Raw genomic sequence first — 20,890 nt, 5'->3', positions numbered from 1 at the left:
AAGCAATATATGCCACTGTTCCTTGATGAAGAATAGAAAGCAGAACTGCCTGCTCATTTAAACTTTGGACACCTGAGGCCTAGATCCATTGCTTTGATTTTCAGTTTCTTTCATGAAAGGATATAGAAACTGTAGTGTTAATCTGTTTTCTGCTGATATTTCCCTGCAGGCGCACATACAAAAAGAAAACAGGGGTGGGTGGGATCACAGATGGTTTTGTTAACGTTGTGCCCAAATGAAGATTTGACTGTTGGACCTACTAAATATGATTCCTAGTCACTGGCTTTGTCCAGAGAGAGTAGTGCTTTTGTGGATGACCAGCAAATTATTGACATGCTAGTTACCCAAAGCTGGACACCCACCATGCTGTGATGATCACTACTCATGACAATTGTCACAACTGGGTTTGGGCATTGGGGCAATCTTAGTCTTTGATGGAAGGGAAGTTGTTGTCTCTGTCTCTCCTCGCAATGCTGGGGTATCCCATTAAAGGAATCTGGTGTTGCCTATGCCCTTATGCCCAGTCAGGGGCCAGGGCCAATGGAACGCCCTCAGATGGCAATTCCTGCAGGGGTCACCCTATTTGATGTAAGTCTCAGGAAGCCCAGCTCTGGGATTGACCTGTGGCATCACTTCCGGCAGGCGGGCCGGAAGTAATTAATTGCCCCATGCGCAAGCCAAACCTCTTTCCTGTATATTCAATAAAGTTGTGGCCTGTTTCGATCCAAAATCAGTCTACATTGTCCTTCAATTGTCTTGGGGGTTGGGGACAGAGGAGCCCAGTGCCTTGGCCTGCAGTGCTTCCTGTCTATAATCTGATACTAAAGTACAGAGCTGTCATTTGCACTGGCATGTACACTTCAGTTTCAACCAGCAGGGCTGGTTTGGTTTAGGCATTCTTCAATAGGATGCACAAAATGGCACCAAGCTACTGCTACGGTTGTCACTTTTTCCTGCCCCTCCTCCTGTGTCTTTTAGCAGCTGTTCCATACCCAGAATTTTAGCAGGTGAAGCTTTTTCTGCAACTGATCTCCATGCCAGGAAAACTCATCTGCTAAATTTCTGTCCATCCGGCTATGAAGCCAAAGGAGGAAGGCCAGCAAAGAAAAAGAAAAAGGTTAGTAACCTAGATATGGAGTGACCTGTCATACAACACATTGATTTAGCCAGAAGTGAGAAAGTAGCCCAGATTAGTCCAGCTGTCAGTCGGATTCTCTTCTTTCTGTACAGTCTGTGAAATACCACTGCCATTTCCCTTCTGGCTTCTCCTTGACTTCATCTCTGTGCATCCTACTCCTCCTTCCCTTGGAAAACAGAAAAGCTAAACCTAGATGATAATATATCAGCTTCTGCAAGAGATCAGTCGTAGATTGTTGATATGGTAATAAGATATTTATTTTCCAAAACCTTAATAATAATCAAGAGCCTTTCAGATCTGTTTAAAGCCTTTTGTTACTACTGGATTTCTGGATATCTGGATACTCTTTAGCTGATTATTTTCATATTTATTTTATTTCATGGTGGGGCAACTAGAAGAGATAGCTCCACCTATTGTTTAAAAACCATTAAAACTATCTCTGCATAAAAGAGCAAATCTGGCATGCCACGTCAAGAGACATACGTTGTTTTTCTACTTTCTCTGGTTTTTCACTTTCGATTATTTTAAAAACTCCATATTTTAATTAACAGATATTAGAAATTAAAACAACCTTCACGATGGCAGGGTGCCATGGTTAGAACAGTTGTGCCGACTTGGCAACAGACAGTCTAGATGACAAGGGAGATAATAAGGGAAGACACTAACTTCCTTCCCAGACTGGCCCAGCCTAGCTGACAAATATCAGGTAAAAGGGAGGGGACCTGAGCTTGCCGAAAGAAAAGAAAAAAACACAAGCAAACTTTTAAAATAAATATTTAAAATAAGTAGATTAGATGCATGTTCCATACCCTTCCATTGCCCTTTCCTTAATCCCAGCAGGCTTGCAGAAGAGAGAGAGAGAAACTCCTCATAGCTCAGTAAGGGTCACTCCCCACGTTCAGATCAAGTGCCAAAGAACCAGTCTCCCCCATAGTTAGAGTGGTGTGATGGTTGTAGTGTTGGGTTAGAATCTGGGAGACTGTGGTTTACATCCCTGCTTAGCCACAAAGCCTACTGGGTGGGTGACCTTGGGTCCGTCACCAGCTCTCAGCCTAACTTATGTCACAGAGATTAATGTGGAGAGGGGGAGAACTATGTATGCCACCTTGAGCTCCTTGAAGGAAAATTGAGATACAAATATAATACAGATCTAAAGAGTTCATGCTGGTAAACAAGCCAGTCAGTTGTTCCCAGTATTCCTCCCCCATCACCACCACCATTTTGTGACTGGATATGGCATGTTGCTGATGCACAAGCCATAAGTACCAAAAATGCTTCTTCCGTGGTGGAAACTAGCCAGTCTCAGTACAAAGTGTGAGACAGGCCTCCTTTTCTACTCCTGTTCTGGCCACAGAAGGAGCAGACTAAGAAGCCAGCTGTTTGCCCAGCTTCCACATCATCAGACACACACACACACACACTCACACAGCCAGGAACAGAAGCTCATCTGTGAAGATGCTGCAAGCAATTCCCCAGAAGGGTTCTTACAGGATATTGTTGCTTTCTGCCTTCTTGAAAGGCTCAGTGGTGCTTCACTTGACCACACTGGGTCCTGCAACTGTGTCTTATTTTTTATTGTAAAAAATCAGGTCTGAAAAATATGGAAGGATGAACATAAAAAACACTGGTCTGTAGTGGCATGGTAATGTTATCTGGATGTTATCTAGGTTCTCCATAAAAAGTGAGTGAACAGAAGGCAGCCATTCCAGAGAACCTAGGGGCATTTGTGGAAGCAACCTTAGTAATATACTATCAAATTATTTCACTATTTCTTATAGTCACACATATTATAAAGACCAACAATCCTGCTTGGTTGGTAGAGGAGAATTTTAATGGAGAAATATCCCCAAGCTGAGGATGCACAGATGTCTTACTGCAGATTCATATTCATCTAGGCAGTGGGGTGAAGAATTAACATATTGAGTAACAGTCTCTCCAAATTTGGGTTTGCCCCTCAAGTTTTGATCTATAACAGTATTTAGCAGGGGGATAGGCTTTTGAAAACCCTTTGTCCATTTCTACATATAGCAAAACGATACCTCTATCAAATTCTACCCTCCTAAAAGGTACATATAGTGACTCTATATCTAATCTATTTTATTAAAAGTGCATACATAAAAAGTAACACTGTCATTATGCAGCCCCCATTGGAGGATCTGTCGTGCTGCATCACAATCTTGATTTGCATGAAGTCAGAGCTCGCACTCTCCATTGGATAATTTGTACTGTCTTATCACAAGCCTGGATTTGCTGGAAGTCAGGGCAGGAGAGGGAAGCAAATGGGAAGGCAGTCTTTAAAAGGGCATTTTCAAACAACAACAGATGTTTGAATAAAGCAGGGATGGAGGGACACAGAAGCTGTGAGAATGTTGTGGGGGCATGTTGAGGGAGCTGTGACGACATGGAGGACTTGAAGAAGCTCTGAGAATACGGACACTTGAAGGAGCTGTTATGGGATTTGGGGACTGGGGTGAGGGGGAAAGGGATGGGTCAGGTTGGCAAGGGGGCTGAGGGTTTGGTGGAGGGGGTTGATAAGTAATGTGAGCAGGGGTGGCAGTTCCTAGTTGTTGTTTTATTTTAAAAAAGCAGTTATTCTATTGTAAGAAAACTTTGTACAAAATATGCAATGCCTTCTTAACTGTAATTTATAAGAACAATTCTGTTCAGTAATTGCATTCCCTTTTTTATTCTTCATTCTGCTTTGGCTTTCACAGCTCAAGAGCTCCTTGTTTTTCCACATCCTATATTGGTCTGAAAGTTTCAGTCCTGGGTTAGAAAGTCTAGCTTTTCATATTGAAAAGGGTTTTTTGTCTTTGAAGAGAACTAAGGAAGGATAAATGTTTTTTGAAATATTTGCTGTGCTTTGTTCTGCCTGTGAAGGCAATTCTTTATCACAATCAGCAGATGTGGGAGACAGTGTAGGTTTGGAGACAGATATTTCAGCTTTATGTGTCTTGTAAGGAAGTGAAGGCATCTCAGTTTGTTCCTCATAACTGACGTCTTTAAGCTTTGATAACAAAGGATGCTCTTGACGTGTTGCTGGTGGCATTTTACCTTCTTTATGTTCATCAAGTTGATTGTTTGGAGCTTCTTGCAAATCACTCTCATTATCCATATGCACCTTATTCTTCATTTCAAGATTGATGTTGCTCTCCAGATGTGTTTCAGTTTCAGGGGACGTGGGGGCGTTTGATGTGTTAGAGATAATGGTCACTTTGACAACATTTTTATGAAATGTTTTGCATTTGTTATTCTCCCACTCATTCCCAGTTTGCACTCCTTCCTCTTTTAGGCCCGCTGAGACCATGAGTGTATCTGGGATAAACATTTTTGTTGACTCACTGTTGCTTTCTGCTTTGAAATCTGCTCTCTGGTGCTGTGATTTTGTTCCATATACTTCCATGTCATTAGTTTTAGCTGGCATTTGAAGCTGTTTGGTGGTTAGACACCCAGCGGCCTGAGATTTAGAAAGTGTGCTGCTGAACTGAACTGGAGATTTGAATCTATTTATGTCCTTTTCTGTCGGAATTTGGTGTCTACTTGATGGTGGAATTTCACCAAAGCTATGGGACTCCACAGCAACTAGATTTCTTTGTGCAGATTCAGTCTCTATAGCCTTTTTGTGCCCTTCCAGTCCATCTTCCACTGTTAAGCTTTTATCTTGTTGTTTTTGGAACTGCTTCGGATTCCTGCCTTGCATTATATTCTCAGCAATTTGCTGAAACTGCATATTATCGTCTTTGGTGGCATTTTGCAAACTGAGCCCTTCTCTTTCAATAAAGAGAGTTTGAGAAAGACTGTGGTCTTTTTCCTGTGCTGCCATCATCAAAGAACTCTGGTGAAAGGCCAGGACTGCAGTTTCTGTAATATCTTCACTAAGCTCTTTAGAATTCACTGGTGCTGGAATGTTATTTGCTTCATTCTGCAAAACACTCAGTGAATGGTTGGGTGAAACAGCAATAGCTGAAACAGTCATCCTTGAAGTTCCATTTGGTGAGAATAGAGATGAGCTCCTGGTGCAACTTTGAGCTTGTAAAAGCTTGGCGGGTGAAGTACCCTCAGCAATTGTCATGTGAGAAACACTCTTAGAAGGACAAGAGATGACTGTAACAGCATCTGTACCATTTTCTTCAGGCAGTTTCCCAACAGATTCTCTAGAATAAATAATATCTTTGCTGCACTCTGAGATCTTTTGGGCAGCCACAGAATATTCTGATTCTGATTTTGTTTTTGTTCTCCTTCTTCTGTCTTCCCTCGTGGAAGCATGTGGCAATTTTGCCTGTCGACAACTTGGGCACTGTTCTTTGTTTTCTTTGGGGAGAAGCTCTTCAGGCTGGATTCTTGCTTTTCTAAAAGGGTGTAAATTTAACTTCACAGTTAGAGAATCCCGGCTTTTAGTTTTCATTTTATGCTTCTGGATGAATCCAATCAGTTTTTCCCCAGGTCCTGCAGAGGTGGGAGGTGGTTTCCTTTCTTCATTTTTTGCTCTTGAATCACAGTGCAATCTCCTTCCCAGAGCAGGGGTGAGGTTTCCTTGAATACTCTTGCCTTGTCCTTTGTTCTCTGGGGATCTCACCCCACTTAAGCCACTTGTCACATCCACCCTCTTTATTGTTGTCAGGTCAGGTACATAAAAGCTAACACTCTTGGGCTGATACATTCTCTTGATTGCTGGCGATAACGACATCTCTTCATCAGTCATACAGGAACTGCCTGCTCTTTTGCTCTTAACTTCACTCTGTCCTTCATCCAACTTCACATTTTTGCCATGGTTCTGTTTCTTTTCTGTCGGGTAGTTGCGATATTTATCACAGCCTATGTATTTACAGATAAGGAAGTTGTCTAGCTGTGGAGAAATATTTTTGCTCCTTTCTAACGATCCACATGGATCATCCTGTCTCCATCCATGGCTTCCTAATGTTGCTTCTTTCACGCAGTGGTCCTTGGATTCCTCTGGTGTGTCAGGTGCTGATGACGAGGTGGTAATAAAATGCCTTTGCCTCAGCCTGTAAGGCTTTAAGCAGTCCTCATCCTCCTCGGTTTTGGATACAGACAGACATGACTCGTTTGCTAAATGTTTTCCAAGCCCTTCTTTTGCCAAAACACACGCAGCTCTTGAATGTCTTCCACAGAATGTGTCACTTCTGATTCCTGTGAAACAGCAAACGTTGAAACTTAGCACATGCAGAGGAGTTCTCTTACACTGGCTAAACAGATGTTTGGAACACCTACATCGGGGGTGCCAAAAAGAAGAGGGATTCCCTTCTTGTGGGAAAATGCAAAACAACTAGCTAATGTCTCAGGCTCAGCAAAACATTTCTACGTTGCAAAGCAATGGCTAATGTATTCTTTTGGAGTGGCCATTTTTTAAAAAATGAACTGAATAATGACTGATATGAAGACAACTTTGTTCTTGTTCTCTGTATAGAACTATACAGTCAATCAGTCATGTATGCTTCTGCAAGATAATTCTGTCAACACCATAATTTCTAAATATCCGAATTGAAGCTCTTGTGTTGACTGCGCAATTATTTATTTAGCACTGTAATACTAACATTGAAACCACATTTTCTGATCTTCTCTGCTTCCCTTCCCCTCATTTCCCAGCCTTCCTCCTGCACAACTCTTTCTTTTCTTGCATTTCACTTGATGAAAGCCACTCTGCTATCCTTATATGCCCCCTCTTGCTCCCCTCGCTTCCCCGTTTCTGGTTACTATCTACCCTGCCCTTATCCCGCCTCTCGATTTTTCCCCTCCCCCCTCCTTTCTGGTTCTTTTGCTGGTACAGTCAAACAAAACGCTTTCTCTCAAACTATTGGCCAATTTCCTTTCTGAACTCTGGGCTCATGCTGCTGACTCTCACCATTTCCACTTTTCCCCTATTCCTTTTGAACATTCCCGCACCCACCACTTCCAGACAGGCTTCAACCCTCTTCATTCCACTGAGCATGCCATCTTCACAATCACCATATTCTTGCTTCTCCCAAGTGATCTCAGCTCAGTCTTCTTCCTCTTTGACTTTACTGCTGCTTTTGATACAGCTGATCATTCTGCTTGGCTTGGCTTCTTTTTTTGCCATAGGTAAAGGTAAAGGGACCCCTGACCATTAGGTCCAGTTGTGACCGACTCTGGGGTTGCGGCGCTCATCTCGCTTTATTGGCCGAGGGAGCTGGCGTACAGCTTCCAGATCATGTGGCCAGCATGACTAAGCCGCTTCTGGCGAACCAGAGCAGCACACGGAAACAACGTTTACCATATTTTTCATCCTATAGGGCGCACCGGCCCATAGGACGCACCTCATTTTTTTTGGGGGGGGGATGAATAAAAAAAATTATTTTCCCCCCCCAGCCGCAGCTGCCGCCCCAAGCCTTCCGCACACCTGCCCAAAGCACGGGGCGCCCTCCGGAGGACGCCCCTTGCTTCGGGCTTCAGGCTGCCACCCCAAGCCTTGTGAGCCCGAGGGAACTCTCGCCGGGCGCGCAAGGCTTGCGGATAGCTTCCTGAAGCCTGGAGAGCAAGAGGGGTCGGTGCGCACCGATGCCTCTCGCTCTCCAGGCTTCAGCGAAAGCCTGCATTCACCCCATAGGACGCACACACATTTCCCCTTCATTTTTGGAGGGGGAAAAGTGCATCCTATGGGGCGAAAAATACAGTACCTTCCTGCCGGAGCAGTTCCTATTTATCTACTTGCACTTTGACGTGCTTTCGAACTGCTAGGTTGGCAGGAGCAGGGACTGAGCAACGGGAGCTCACCCCGTCACAGGGATTCGAACCGCTGATCTTCTGATCGGCAAGTCCTAGGCTCTGTGGTTTAACCCACAGCGCCACCCGCGTCCCTTTTTGCCATAGTTCTGTGCAATTCTGACCTCAGTTGATTCTCTTCTAATCTCTCTTTCAGTGTTTCCCTCCCTAGCTGGGGTATCTTAGGGCTCTAACCTTAACCCTCTGCTAACACGTTTCTACATGCTCTTCCTGAGTGACTTCATCCTATCTCATACTTCAATGGCACCCTTCTCTACCCATCTGGGAATGACTGTAGTTTATTGAAAGAGCATTTGCGAGCAGGTTTGATCCCTGGCATCTCCAGGTAGGGCTGAGAAGGATTCCTTGCCTGAAACCTCGAGAGTCACCGCCAGTCAGTGTAGACAGTACTGAACTAGATAGACCAATGGTGTACAGGCCCTTCAAGTGTCCCTATTTTCCAGGGACAGACCTGGATTTACAGAAGCCATCCTGGTTTCTGATTTGATCCTGGAATGTCCCACTTTTCCTTAGGACATCCCTATTTTCATCAGAGAAATGTTGGAGTTATGCAACCCCCAAGCCAAGGAGATGAGTAACTATACAACCTTTAGAAGACACCTGAGAGCAGCCCTGTATAGGGAGGTTTCTTAATGTTTAATGCTTTATTATGTTTTTATATGTTTTGGAAGCCACCCAGAGTGGCTGGGGCAACCCAATCAGATGGAATAGGGTGTCCCTATTTTCATCAGAGAAATGGAGGGTATGGACTCCCTTTAAGGCAGTTTCCTATTTTCCTACTCATATACTCCAGAATTTTCCACCTCCTTCTGATACTTCATCTCCAAGTGCCTTCCTAAGATGTACATTGGATGCCAACAGGAAGGCAGGATTGAGGAAGATCCTTGCACTGCCCCATGAGTTTGTTCTTCTTTCTCAGCAGGTACAATATCATTGCCACAGCCCCATAGCTCTCCCCCTCACTGCTATAGTAACCTTAGAACAGGAAGGCTATAATGTATCAGGACAGTGGGCTTAGTTCTCATTCCCCAAACCTCAGACAGGGCACATTGGCATGGGAAATCATCACACCTGTGGCCTTTCTTGTTCTAATGTTATGGAAGCAGCGAGGCGTGCTTCTATTGATCTGTGATAACTCTTCATGAGAGGGAGCGACTGGGGAATCATCAGTCAAAACAGAAGCGATGTCCAGTTCCCAGGAAAAAGAGCTCACCTTGATTCAGTTTGTGATGGTCCTCAGATCTTGTCGCCTGTGTGTCTTCCTCCCACTGCCCAAAGTTGTCTGGGCTTCTAACTCTCCTTTGGAATTGTTTTTGGCACAGTCCATCTGCTTCATTAGGCACAGCTGCAATCCCAGAAGACTCTGGAGGATAAGACTGTAGCAGTCTACAGTTAAGGCACAAGAAATGGTCATTTTTCATCTGTTCATTCTCCTTTTGAATGCTTCTGAGTGGCATTTTTAGGCCTGTGCACTTAGACTCTGCCTTTACTGTTGCTTGATGGCTATTTTCCTTTAAAAGTGGCGTTTCCCTGCCAGACCCCAACATGGACATGACCTTTATTTCATTTTCCCGAGTTAAGTGGCAGTTACAGTATCCCTTAGTTAGGTAATTTCTTGGCTCATGACCACACTGGGATTCATCTAGGGTTCTGCAACAGCAGTTTCCTGATGAGTGTTCATTTGCTTTGCCGTGTTGAAACTTCCTGTTAAAGAGGGCTAAAACTAGGCAGGTGAGACCAACACCTCCTGTGACAAATACAAGGTTTATCAAAGATGAAATCAGGTAAATTAAGGTAGAGCTCATTAGACATTAAACATACACATCAGAACATAATAAAACAAAACCACTAAAGGGATAATCCTGCTATATGAGATTATTAAAATGTAGCAGAGGAGGGGGTAGAACAGGAATCCAATTAAATCCCCACACATTTTTATCTATATAATTCTATCATTCTGTGTCATCCGCAGCAATTATTCAAGGAGCAAATGCATTTGTAATGATTGGAGATACATCTGAGATCTCCTTAAAAGAGAAAAAGTACCTCTTGAAGACCTTTTTATGCCAACAGGCATTTGCAGATGTTTAAAATTGATTAGCCAGATGCTTTAATGATTATTTGTCTTTTTTTTTTTTTTTAGTGGTATTATATTGTTGTACACCGGCCTGACATTTTATGATATGGTGATATAGAAATACTTTCATTGAATGAAAGTAAATAGTTGTAGATGGAAGCTTTATCTTTGAAATGACAGTAACTGCATTGCAGAAAAGTCCGATAGGACTTGGGTCATTTTTAGTTCATGAACTATTGTCTGCCACCATCCAATGAAAGGAGGTTAAGTCTCCAGAAGGGAAGTTAAAGGAAGTTTGTTCATTTAAGAACTATACCTATATGTTTTGCTTCATGAAACTAATAGTAGTTGCGTGGAAGGGAATTTAGATCAGAAAACTTGTTCAGGCGGACAGCACAGAACACAGTGGCCCTGATCTGATTACGATCTCCCCTTTATATTTTTGTCTTATCGCTCTGTGTGCATAAGAGCGATCCAGTCACATTTCTCTTGCCTTCTCAAGTAGTTGCAAATTATAGCAGAAAAAAAATTATTCCCCAATATTCTCAGAATTCTTTCTTTCAGATATTGACATTGAATGCTCATTAGGTAGCAGAATAATTAGCAAAAAAATTATTGATTATATGATAATGGTGTTTTGGATGTCAGTTTTTGACATTTGGGTTTGAAATTTGACTTCAGTATCTGATATTTGACTTAGCAGTTGACAGCTTATGACATTTCATATTTGACATCTGCAAAGCAAAAACAAAAACATTGAGAGATGCTGATTAGTTTGAAGAATATGGCTTTTGAAGTAAATGTCCACATTTTAAAAAAATGTAATATTTTGTAATTTTTGTGAAATTTTGTTTCTATGGGAATGCTAATTAACATGCTTGGCTGCAGTCTAATGGAGGGCATATTTAGATCGCAAAGGAAAATGGCTTTTTAAAAATGTCTGGGAAAATCTGGATGTAAGTCATGTCAGCAGACTAAAGAAAGCTCAACAACTTTTTTGTCCAGATTTGTCCAATTATGACTTTGTTTACAGCAGTCCTGGGAAGTCTAAATTCCTCCTCAATGTCATCCCATCCCAGCAGTTCTGCAGACCGCAAAATAAACCCTAGACTTGGGCTTTGTCTATGAGGCTCTGCACAAATACAAAATAAAATTCATTTAGAATAAAGACTATTATTGAATGAGGATAAATTGTTGGTTTGTGTTTAAAAAAAAAAAAAAACCCAAACAGACTGAATTTTGGAGAGTATTCTTCAGATCCTGAGAATTAAAAATCATAAACTGAGGTGGGATTGGAATCCAGATTCCTGGGGGCCAGACATAACGTTCTGTCCTCTGTACCACAATGCCATGGCAGTTGCCACCCACATGGGAAAATCAGGCATTCCTATACAATAGGGCTCATTGACAGCACTAGTCAGCTGATTGGCACTGTCATTAAGCCTCACTTGCAGAGGAATAACAAAAGCTTAAAAGTTAGCTCCCAGTTGTTTATTTGTAGCCACATTTTTGTAGTCACATCACGTGGGGCAGGTTGACATGGTTTGAGGAACATGGTCTTGTGGGCCAAGTTGGGGCCTGTGCAGGACCTTAGGCCTGTGGGGCAGAGTATCCTCACACCTGCTATATACATTAAGCCATGTCACGAGGTTATGTGAACCTTTTGAAACCCATTAGACACAGTATATGTTTTTCAGTAATGTAGGCTGTGAAGGAAGCAGCCCAAGCAGCGAGAAGGAAAATTTGAGGGCATTTTAACTGTCTAGGGAAATTCAGGCTGGTTGTATCTCGAACTGCTTTGGCATTCCAAATAAGAAGCTAGTAGAGTAACTGGTTCTCTTTGGCACCAGAGGAGAAATATCACTTATCAATTCATCCAGCAGCCTCCCTGTCTTGTTTTCATCTTGGCAGTCTCCCTTCCACTTACAACCTGTGCCTAACATTTCTTCGCTTGTGAAATGAAATGAGATCACAGCCTGAGGTGGTATAGCTTCAGGCAGTGGTATAGCTCCGGGCGAGACTTTCAACTCCAAGATATATTTTTATATGTTTCTGTCAGAAGGACAATGTATTGTTGGTTGAAGAGAACTCAGGGTCATCGCAAAAGTGATTGCACTAGTATTTATCTTGGAATGGAGCCACCATTCCAAGATAAATAAATAATTTCTGGGACTAGCAGAATAGGAGTAAGGCATATTCTGGAAGGAAGAACAGTAGTTTGCATGTTGCTGCAGGCAAGGAAGAAACTAATTGTCCTCTGAGTCCAGGTTCTCATTTCTAAGAGTCCCAGGCCTTGGAACACAAGAAGAAGCACTCCTTTTTAAAAAGACAAAAGGAGGCACACGACTGAGCAATATGAACGGTGCCATCCTTGAAGCTGTGTCTTGAGGCTCAGGAGGCCTTAATGGTGTGCAGTGCCTTCCATCAGCTTCAGCTGGTGGCCCAGCTGTGCCCCTATCTGGACAAGAATAGCCTAACTTCTGTCGTCTATTCTCTAGTAACCTCTAGTTCAGATTACTGCAATGCATTTTACACAGGAGCTGCATCTGAAGACGGTTTGGAAACTTCAGCTGCTGAACAATTTGGCAGCCAAGTTGCTCACTGGAGCAAGACAGTTTGAGCATATTACACCGGTCCTGGCCTGACCGGCTGCCAATTAGCTTGTGAGCCCAATTCAAAGTGCTGGTTTTGACCAGTGGTGTAGCGTGGGTTGCCAGCATGCACGGCAAGGAAAGTATTGTGCCCCTTAACTGCAGTGCTACTGCTGCTGCCAGAAAGAGCAGTGGAGCAGTGGTGGGACATGGGTGTGTGCCTTCACCACTGCCACCGCTGTGAGTCTCACCATCTGCCCATCTCTGCCGGCAGGGGATGCTGTATGGCCAAGGGATGCAAGAGCCTGTCCTCTCCCAGCTCCTGTTCAGCATGCTGCTCACATGAGACAGAATGGGGAGCACCTCCAGTTGTGGCACCAGCTGCAGAGGCTTGTCCCTAAAAATGTGCCTCGGGCAATTGCTCTGGTAGCCCCCCACCCATGTTACACTTTGATTTCGACCTATAAAGCCTTAAATGGCTCAGGACCAAAATACTTCAAGGACCACCAGCTAGCTCTCCAGCTGTTTTGGGACTACAACTCCTATCATCCCTAGCTAGCAGGACCAGTGGTCAAAGAAGATGGGAACTGTAGTTCAAAAACAGCTAGAGACCCAAGTTTGGGAAACCCTGGACTCTAGATGATAGCTAATACACAGGAGATCTTACTTAGGACAAGGTGTGGGATTGGCTGGTTATCAGGTTCTCCATGACCATGATTTCATGATTATTTTTTCATAAAATGGTTTAAAAGAAGGAGGATCTCGGAATAGATCAGGTGACAAATATGCTGGCAAGGGGTGGGGGTGCCATTACCTAGAAAGGAAAAAACAGCAACCAGTGCAACATCTCGTCCGTAGTTCCTCCTCCTGTTTTCTAAAATACCAGGAGGGTGTTTAAGTGCAGACTTACAGTTGACCTCCGTGAGCTCAAGCAGATTGGTCACTGATGGGTTTTCAGAAGCTCTGCAACTCACATTATCAGCATTTCTGAGCATCCTTGATGAAGAATTGACGTATTTCCTTAGAAAGGAGGCTAGGTCGTGAAGTTTGCATGTGCAGTTCCACGAGTTCTGGTCTAAGCTTAGAAGACTTAATTGAGCGAGAGAGGAAAAGGTGTCAGGAATAATGGCTAGCCTGTTCCTTGAAAGGTCAATTTCCATCAGTTGGGCGAGGCCGTGGAAGGCTCTCTTTTCAATGGAGCTAATGAAATTGTTTGACAAATCTAGGATCCTGAGTTTGCCAAGCTTTGCCATCTCAAAGCTTTCCCCTGTGATGCTCATTAGTTGATTCCCATTTAAGTGGAGTCTAATAAGATCCTTTGTGCTCATAAACCAAATTCCACGAATACGGCTCAAAATGTTGTTGCTTAACACTAGCACTTGCAGCTTTTGAAGTTCATGAAATGTGCTGTACGTGATAGAAGAGCTTGATATTTGGTTCTGGTCCAGAAGTAAAGTCTTCAGGGTTCTAAGTCCAAGAAAAGCATCATCTCTAATGGTTGTAATCCCATTAGCGCTGAGTCTTAGTAAAGTTGCATTGAACAGGAAGGACAGGTTAAACCCTTCTACTGAAGTGATACTTCCATCAGTAACAATCAAAGCTTTTGTGGATGCAGGAACAGCTATACGAAAGGAATAGAAAGATAGTTAAGTTTCTATAGAGGTGCAGGCTTGCTCCTCGTAATCTTTGCTTGGATTTTAAGCAACTCATATTAATGGGGTTATGAATCAAAAGTTATTTTTCATTTGTTAAAAGAGAAAACTTCCCATTCTAATTTACAAAATACCTACTAGCATTCTTGATATACAATTTATTGATACAAAGTATTGCTTTGATAAATTTTATTTATTTGTTTTGACGGTTTATGTGCTGCTTAATTACAATCATTATCTAGGGGCGTGCAATGAAAATATAAATTCAGAATTGAGTTAAAATTCTTGCTGGAATAAACGTGTCTTTAGTAGGCACTGGAAATTCAAGTTGCCTGACCTCAACTGGAAGGGAATTCCATGAAATGGGGCCCACAATATTGAATGCATCCATACATCTGAGTCATGGGGGACCACTAGGAGTAACTCCCCTGAAGACCTCAGTGGTTGGACAGGGATATCAAGAATCTTGCATTCCTTGAGCTATCTTAGACTCAAGTTGTTAAGGACTTTGCAAATGAATACAAGTGCCTTGAACCTGGCCTTGTAACATATGGGCAACCAGTGCAAGCTTTTGAACACTGGAGTTATGTAGAGGGAATAGTTTGTCCCCATCAACAGTCTGGTTGCTGATATATCTATATCATCTATATCTATGGATATAGTGTGTGTGTGTGTGTGTGTGTGTGTGTGTGTGTGTGTGTGTGTGAGAGAGAGAGAGAGAGAGAGAGAGAGAGAGAGAGAGAGAGAGTCAGAGAGAGCATTAGAAGACAACTTAGGTCAGTGATGAAATACAGTGTGATAGGTCATTTGAGCAACCTGCTTTTACAATCAAATATCACTTTTTAAAGCAATATTTTATCATTTCAAAAGGGGGGAAAGGAAAAGGAGCATGTAGTTAATTACCTCTATCCTGTTGAAAGAGAAACTTACCGTATTTTTCGCTCTATAGGACGCACCAGACGATAAGACACACCTAGTTTTGGGGGGAGGAAAACAAGAAAAAAAATATTCTGAATCCCAGAAGCCAGAACAGCAAGAGGGATCTGGCTTCTGGGATAGCCTCTTGCTGTTCTGGCTTCTGGGATAGCCGCTGAAGCCTCTCCTGGGCAGCGGGACGAAGGCTCCCCCTGCCCGGAAGAGGCTGCCCTCTGTCCCTTCCCCCATCTCCTGCAAGATCCGCGTGCTCTTAAAAGGGAGTGCGGCTCTTGGGGGCTTTTCTGGGAAATGTGGGAAGGGACAGAGCCACGCGTGAAGCCTCTGCAGGGCAGCAGGGAGCCTTCATCCCGCTGCCCTATGGAGGCTTTGGGGGCTCCATAAGACGCACACACATTTTCCCTTACTTTTTAGAAGGGAAAAAGTGTGTCTTATAGAGAGAAAAATACAGTACTTGGGGGCAGTTCATAAAGGCTATCCAAGGCTTCTCATCCCTAAGGCAAAAGTTTGCTAACCCCTGGAACAGATCCCAAGTGGATCTGCATCACAGGGCCCCAAATTCAACATTAAGTAGGAAGATGTTTTTAAGTGTTGTCCTTATTTCAGAATGGAAAGGCAGGGCTCCACTCCTTTTCTGTTTCATTATTTTGCCGCATTGTATCTAGTGAATGCAATAAGCATGCTATACATGTAATATCTGGCATTCCGTGTGATCTTTCACTCCGGCTGTGGAGGGTAGAGCTTTAATGGCTTCATAAACTGACAGCACAATTCTGCACCAAGTGGCTGGAAGGTATACATCGCTGCAGAGGTGCATTGCCATCAAAACCCCATCTGGAGCATGCTGCTTGCATCCTGGATGCAGCCTATGACTGGAAAGCACCAATGAAAAAACTCATAGCAAAACAGCCCAGAATCTAATAATAATATATCCAGGTCAGACAAAGATGATGGAAAGGGTGGACTGCTTCCCTTAACTGGAGCGGCATGGATATGTGTTATGCCAGCACTCCAAGCTGCCTCTCTCAGCTGACTGCCATCATCAATCTCCCTGTCCTGCCTGGATTAAGTCACTGCCAGCTTGCCCTCGCCCAGCACCACGCTCACTCAGACAGTAGCTTAAATTCATCAAAAGCTTCATACAACACTCTTGTCGTTACCAGTATATTAATATTTTTGGGGGGTGGGGGGTTTACTGTGCTCCTGTGTGACAGATTTGTTCAAGAAACAGAAAACCATCTGTTCCACTAGATGTCAAAGTTAATGCATTGCTTATCACAATGATTTTTATGCTGTAATATGCAAAAAGATTTTCCCCGCCTCTCCACCTTTCTAATGGAAGTGAGAAACGAACAGCACTTTAACATAAGCACGCCAAGCAGGCAAGCTTCCCACATGCTGCTCAGCCACCGTGCCTCAATCCTGACCTGATGCACTCCTGCTATTACCAGCGAGGGCGTCCCCTGAGTAGCGACTGTCATTTGAGCTACCTCACCAATTTACTGATGCTAATGTTTATCTGTGCTGGGAAGTCATTTGTTGTTTTCCCTTTACAATATGGATTATTTTGCCTCGGGCGGTTGTAATAAACTTGACAGGGGGTCTGTTTTCTTATTGATGCCTTGGAGGATTTCCCATAGGGCTCTCATTAAGGCATCTGAATGCAGTCCCCCTGCTGTGGTATGTATTGCTTTTAATCAGGTCCCTCTATATGATAAGAGATTAGCCCAGACTTAGCTTACGTATCGTACAGTTGCTAAAATGACTGACGGAAGACTACAGAGCCGCCATTAAACGAGTAGCACTTTTCGCAAGATAAAAGTTGATGTTATTACGGGTTATCATGACAATGCCGGTTACTGTGCCGCCACTTCAGCATATTAGCATGCATGTACTAATTGAATGAGGCAGAATGGTTGCGAAAGTGTGCTTACGTTGCATCTGCCAATGTTAAAACAGATATGGCAATACATTTGTCACCGAGCAAAGTAACGCAGGCTTTAAAATAGCAAAGGCACAAGGGTAGTTAAGTACTGCTGGATTACTTGCAAATGAAATAGTTTAACTGCCGGATTCTATAACTTGCAATACCAGCACAGGTATGCTTGTGGCAGCTGTTAACAATGTTACCTGATCTTAACATTCAATCCAGCACAAAGGTTTAAAGTGACGATTTGAGGCAATTGGCTAGAGGGCTAATCAGTATCCCCCTCCCCCTCCCCCCATGCAGCAGTACACTACAAGTTGTTGCCTGCAGGCCATCAATTACTTAAAAACACCAAAAGCTCTAATTTATTGTTTTTAACACTTTGTGAGATTTGCAATTTTAATTTCTCGCTGAAATGAAAAACCAAATAACGGAAAGCTTCTCAGTTTTTGCACGTATTGAGCAGAGTCCATAAGTTTGGCAGCACCCAGCTGTGCTAAAACTCTTCAAGCACCAGCCTTTCAGCTGCCTTCTAGGAATTTTAACAGGAAGCAGCTAGCAATAGGTTCATTAGCCTTTTGCTATGGACTCTTCCTTGGGCTACATAGGGTTAGATTCCTCTTTGTGCTTTGGTTCTATTCCCTTCCCTCCAGAAATTTCATCTCATCTCACTAGACCCCATCCAAGTCTTCCATAACTTAATCCTAGGCTAGTGCAATGGTGTAGCTAGCCACCCTTGGGAGCAGGGCAAGCCAACCATTGGGCGGGGTGAGCCCGGGTAGGCCATGCTGCATGGAGCCTTGCCGCAGCCTCCCCATCAGCTGTAGGGCGGCAGAGCCTGCAGGTGCCTAAACCACTGTGTCACTCCCAGGCCCTGCGGTAAGTGCCTCCCCCTGCCGTGTTGGTGCCCAGTGCCTCCCACCCCCTAAGTACGCCTCTGCCTAGTGTGAGTCTTTTTTTGCGTATTCACCTCATTTCAGCTACTCCTTTCCTTGATGTACCTGCCTGTCATCCTGACCTTACCTGACCCTTCCTCTGACCCATGGACTGAACTGTAAATTTGATTTTGAAATAGTTGTACTCAGCAAATCCCACTATTGTAGATCTAGCCTTTCTTCGTTCAGCTTAGTTCCTACAAGGCTCTGTCCAATCTTTCTTCTGCAAAGGCCGAATGCGCTTACTCTTGAAAGCCTAATATCAACGGCCTAATATCAAATCTGATTATGAAATGTAGCCCAGAAGTTTAACATTACCCTTTTAAATGACTTCTCTGACTATTCAGAGATGCTTCCTAAAAGAACTATGGCCTATATGATGCAGTCTTGATCCTCATTAATTGAAACAATTATATATGACTTTATATGTATCATAGCATTCCCACTTGAAATGGAATGGAATTCTTTTGACATTGCTTTTGACTACCTCCAAAGCACAACTTTGAATGAGAACACATGGGCATTGAGCAGCAAGCAAAGAAACACTCCCATTATTCCCTGGAAACCACCGACTTTCACACAGCTTTCAATTACAATGTGGTTTAATTAAATTGGCATCAATTCTTCCACGTAGAACAGCCTTCAAAGTCAGGGAATTCATCTTGCAAAGTGGGAGCTTAATTTGTATTGATTTTGATTAGAGTTTAAAATCATTGGGCCTCTACTATCCTCACAGCCAAATTAGCCTCGCATTAAAAGCCGAAGTAGACTCGATGGCGACTGTGGGCAAAGCACTTGCCTGTGTAAGTGTCCCATGAATCACCATCAGGTATAAATGCATTTAACACTTGCGTCGGTTTGTGTTTAGAGGAGTTAGCGTGCCACTGCTAGCTACCTTGTCCAGGTCATCAGCTCTGCACACAGATAAGCTGACTCATGCATACATTTACACATGGCAAGGCATTTGAGGAATGTTTAACATAGGCATGCACCATCCTCCCTGTTTTCGGCCCAAGATGACTTTGAAAACAGTTGTTCTGACCACGTCCTGCCTTGGCTTCATAGCCTTCCATGCTCCCCTAAGACATGGCTGAGGGAGACATACAGCGGGGGGGGGGGGTCCTGTAACCTTCCAAATGAATTTTGGTTGCAGTTCTCGCCACCCCTGATCTTGGGCCCTGCTAGCTGGGGCTGAAGGTAGTTTGAGTCCAACAACATCTGGAGGTCCCCATCCCTGACAGAGAGGTTGCTTGACCCAGGGACGAACCTTCAGCATCTCCTCACATGCCCTCCCAGCTTGAGGACAAGGCCTAAATACCACCTGTACCTTGAATCTCCCATTAAACACCTAGTGAGTATTTAGCTACGAGCTTAATGTAGAGCCAATGCTTCAAAGCTTTTCTAGGAAGAGAGACTTTCACTGGCATATTTGTTATGGGAGTAGGATGGCAGCAAAGGAGATCATCACAAACCCCAGGAAGTTACTGCATTTATTTACATTTGGCGTCACATTTGGGTCCCTTAATTTTTTCTTCCTCATATGCCAAATGGGAACAGTATAGCCAGGGAAAAGGATTATTGATTTTGTGGGTCATTTTATATTATTTTTATAACTATTAGGCTAGGATATTTTTTTTCTGCTGATGGCAATAATCAAATTTTCCTTTCCTAAGAATCAGCAGCACTTTGCTTTAAATTTGTTAATCAGGTGTCTTATTAAATTGTTGACTTAAACAAGCAATACATAATGAACACAGGCATTGTATCTTGTTAGCATTTCCACAGCTCATTTAACACCAAGAGAAGAAAAAGCATACTTTCTTTCAGAATTATAATGCACTTTATGATGCTAATCTGTATCATTGGTACATCACTTAATCTTGCTAATGCTGAAGGGTTCCTTGGCAGGGTTAGAAGGCAATTGATAGCTCATTCAGCCAGTGGACAGCTTGAACTTTGCACAAAATGTGGATAAAACTTATTAAAATGATCTATTTTGTTTTTCTTAAAGCGTTTGGCTGAGTGAAATGACTCTGTTCTCGGTAACAAAGGTTTTCAATTACCTCTGAAGGGCTTGGAATAGTTTGGATAAGGCCTCTAGGCAAAGAGAAATGAAACAATGCTATCACTCTCCAGTCAAAATGTGAAAGGCTAGCTCTCTGAAAGTTTACCTCGCAGCAGCAGGCACAAGAAGCAGTCAATACAATTACAGCTGTGCTGTGTGAGCTTACAGTATAGAATAAATATCAGTTCTCTGTAAGTGTCTTACTTAGTTACCTAGTATATATGTTAATCCTTGACACAGAGTAATATCTTCAGAGCATACCACGCATGAAGGAGGGCATGATGCGGTTAACTGAATCATCATAGCAAGCAGACTGAGCAATGCACCTAAAAGGGACGAAAAAAGGGTACATGTACATATATCTGTATACACGCACACGCACACATATCTTGGCCCTGACTTTTTAATATTGTTATTCATTACTTAAGTGTAATTAAGCAGTGAACCCATTATTATTGCTATTCATGACTTAATTGTAATTAAGCAGTGAACCCATCACTTTTCAAAGAATTACACTTGCTTAAAAGTCAGGTGTTGATGCAGACTACAGGGTTGGAAAACCATTGTCATTCTTCCATTTTTGTTTTCATTTATAAGAAACACATTTAGCACCATGTCTAATTTGGCCCTTAAATTAGTCTGTGTATGGGACTCTTTATAGGCATCATACATGCTGCTTAAGTTGTTACAAGTGATAGCTTCACTTTAGGGGGTGTTGAGGTGCTGGATCCCTAAACCTTGAAGCTGTAATTTCATCCATCTGAGAAGGTCCTCTTTTCAAAGAGTTGCGGGAGGCAAGGAAAAGACACA

At 43.1% G+C, this 20,890-nt stretch overlaps 2 protein-coding genes across 2 annotated transcripts in view; one reads left to right on the top strand and one right to left on the bottom strand.

Moving 5' to 3' along the window:
- TNNI3K (TNNI3 interacting kinase) overlaps window positions 1–20,890 on the top strand; it is a 150,626-nt gene that overhangs the window by 107,189 nt on the left and 22,547 nt on the right. The gene's annotated exons all lie outside the window — the stretch shown is intronic.
- Window positions 3,669–20,531, bottom strand: LRRC53 (leucine rich repeat containing 53). Its single transcript, XM_077928097.1, has 5 exons — window positions 20,293–20,531; window positions 13,299–14,189; window positions 9,078–9,713; window positions 8,760–8,875; window positions 3,669–6,425 (listed from the first exon to the last, which is right to left on the bottom strand). Exons 1-5 carry the CDS (start codon window positions 20,498–20,500, stop codon window positions 3,927–3,929), a joined length of 4,350 nt encoding a protein of 1,449 aa, XP_077784223.1. The 5' UTR covers window positions 20,501–20,531; the 3' UTR covers window positions 3,669–3,926.

Source organism: Podarcis muralis, chromosome 5 (assembly GCF_964188315.1).
Source record: "Podarcis muralis chromosome 5, rPodMur119.hap1.1, whole genome shotgun sequence".
NCBI lineage: Eukaryota > Metazoa > Chordata > Lepidosauria > Squamata > Lacertidae > Podarcis > Podarcis muralis.
This window is presented reverse-complemented; position numbering and strand designations above follow the sequence as displayed.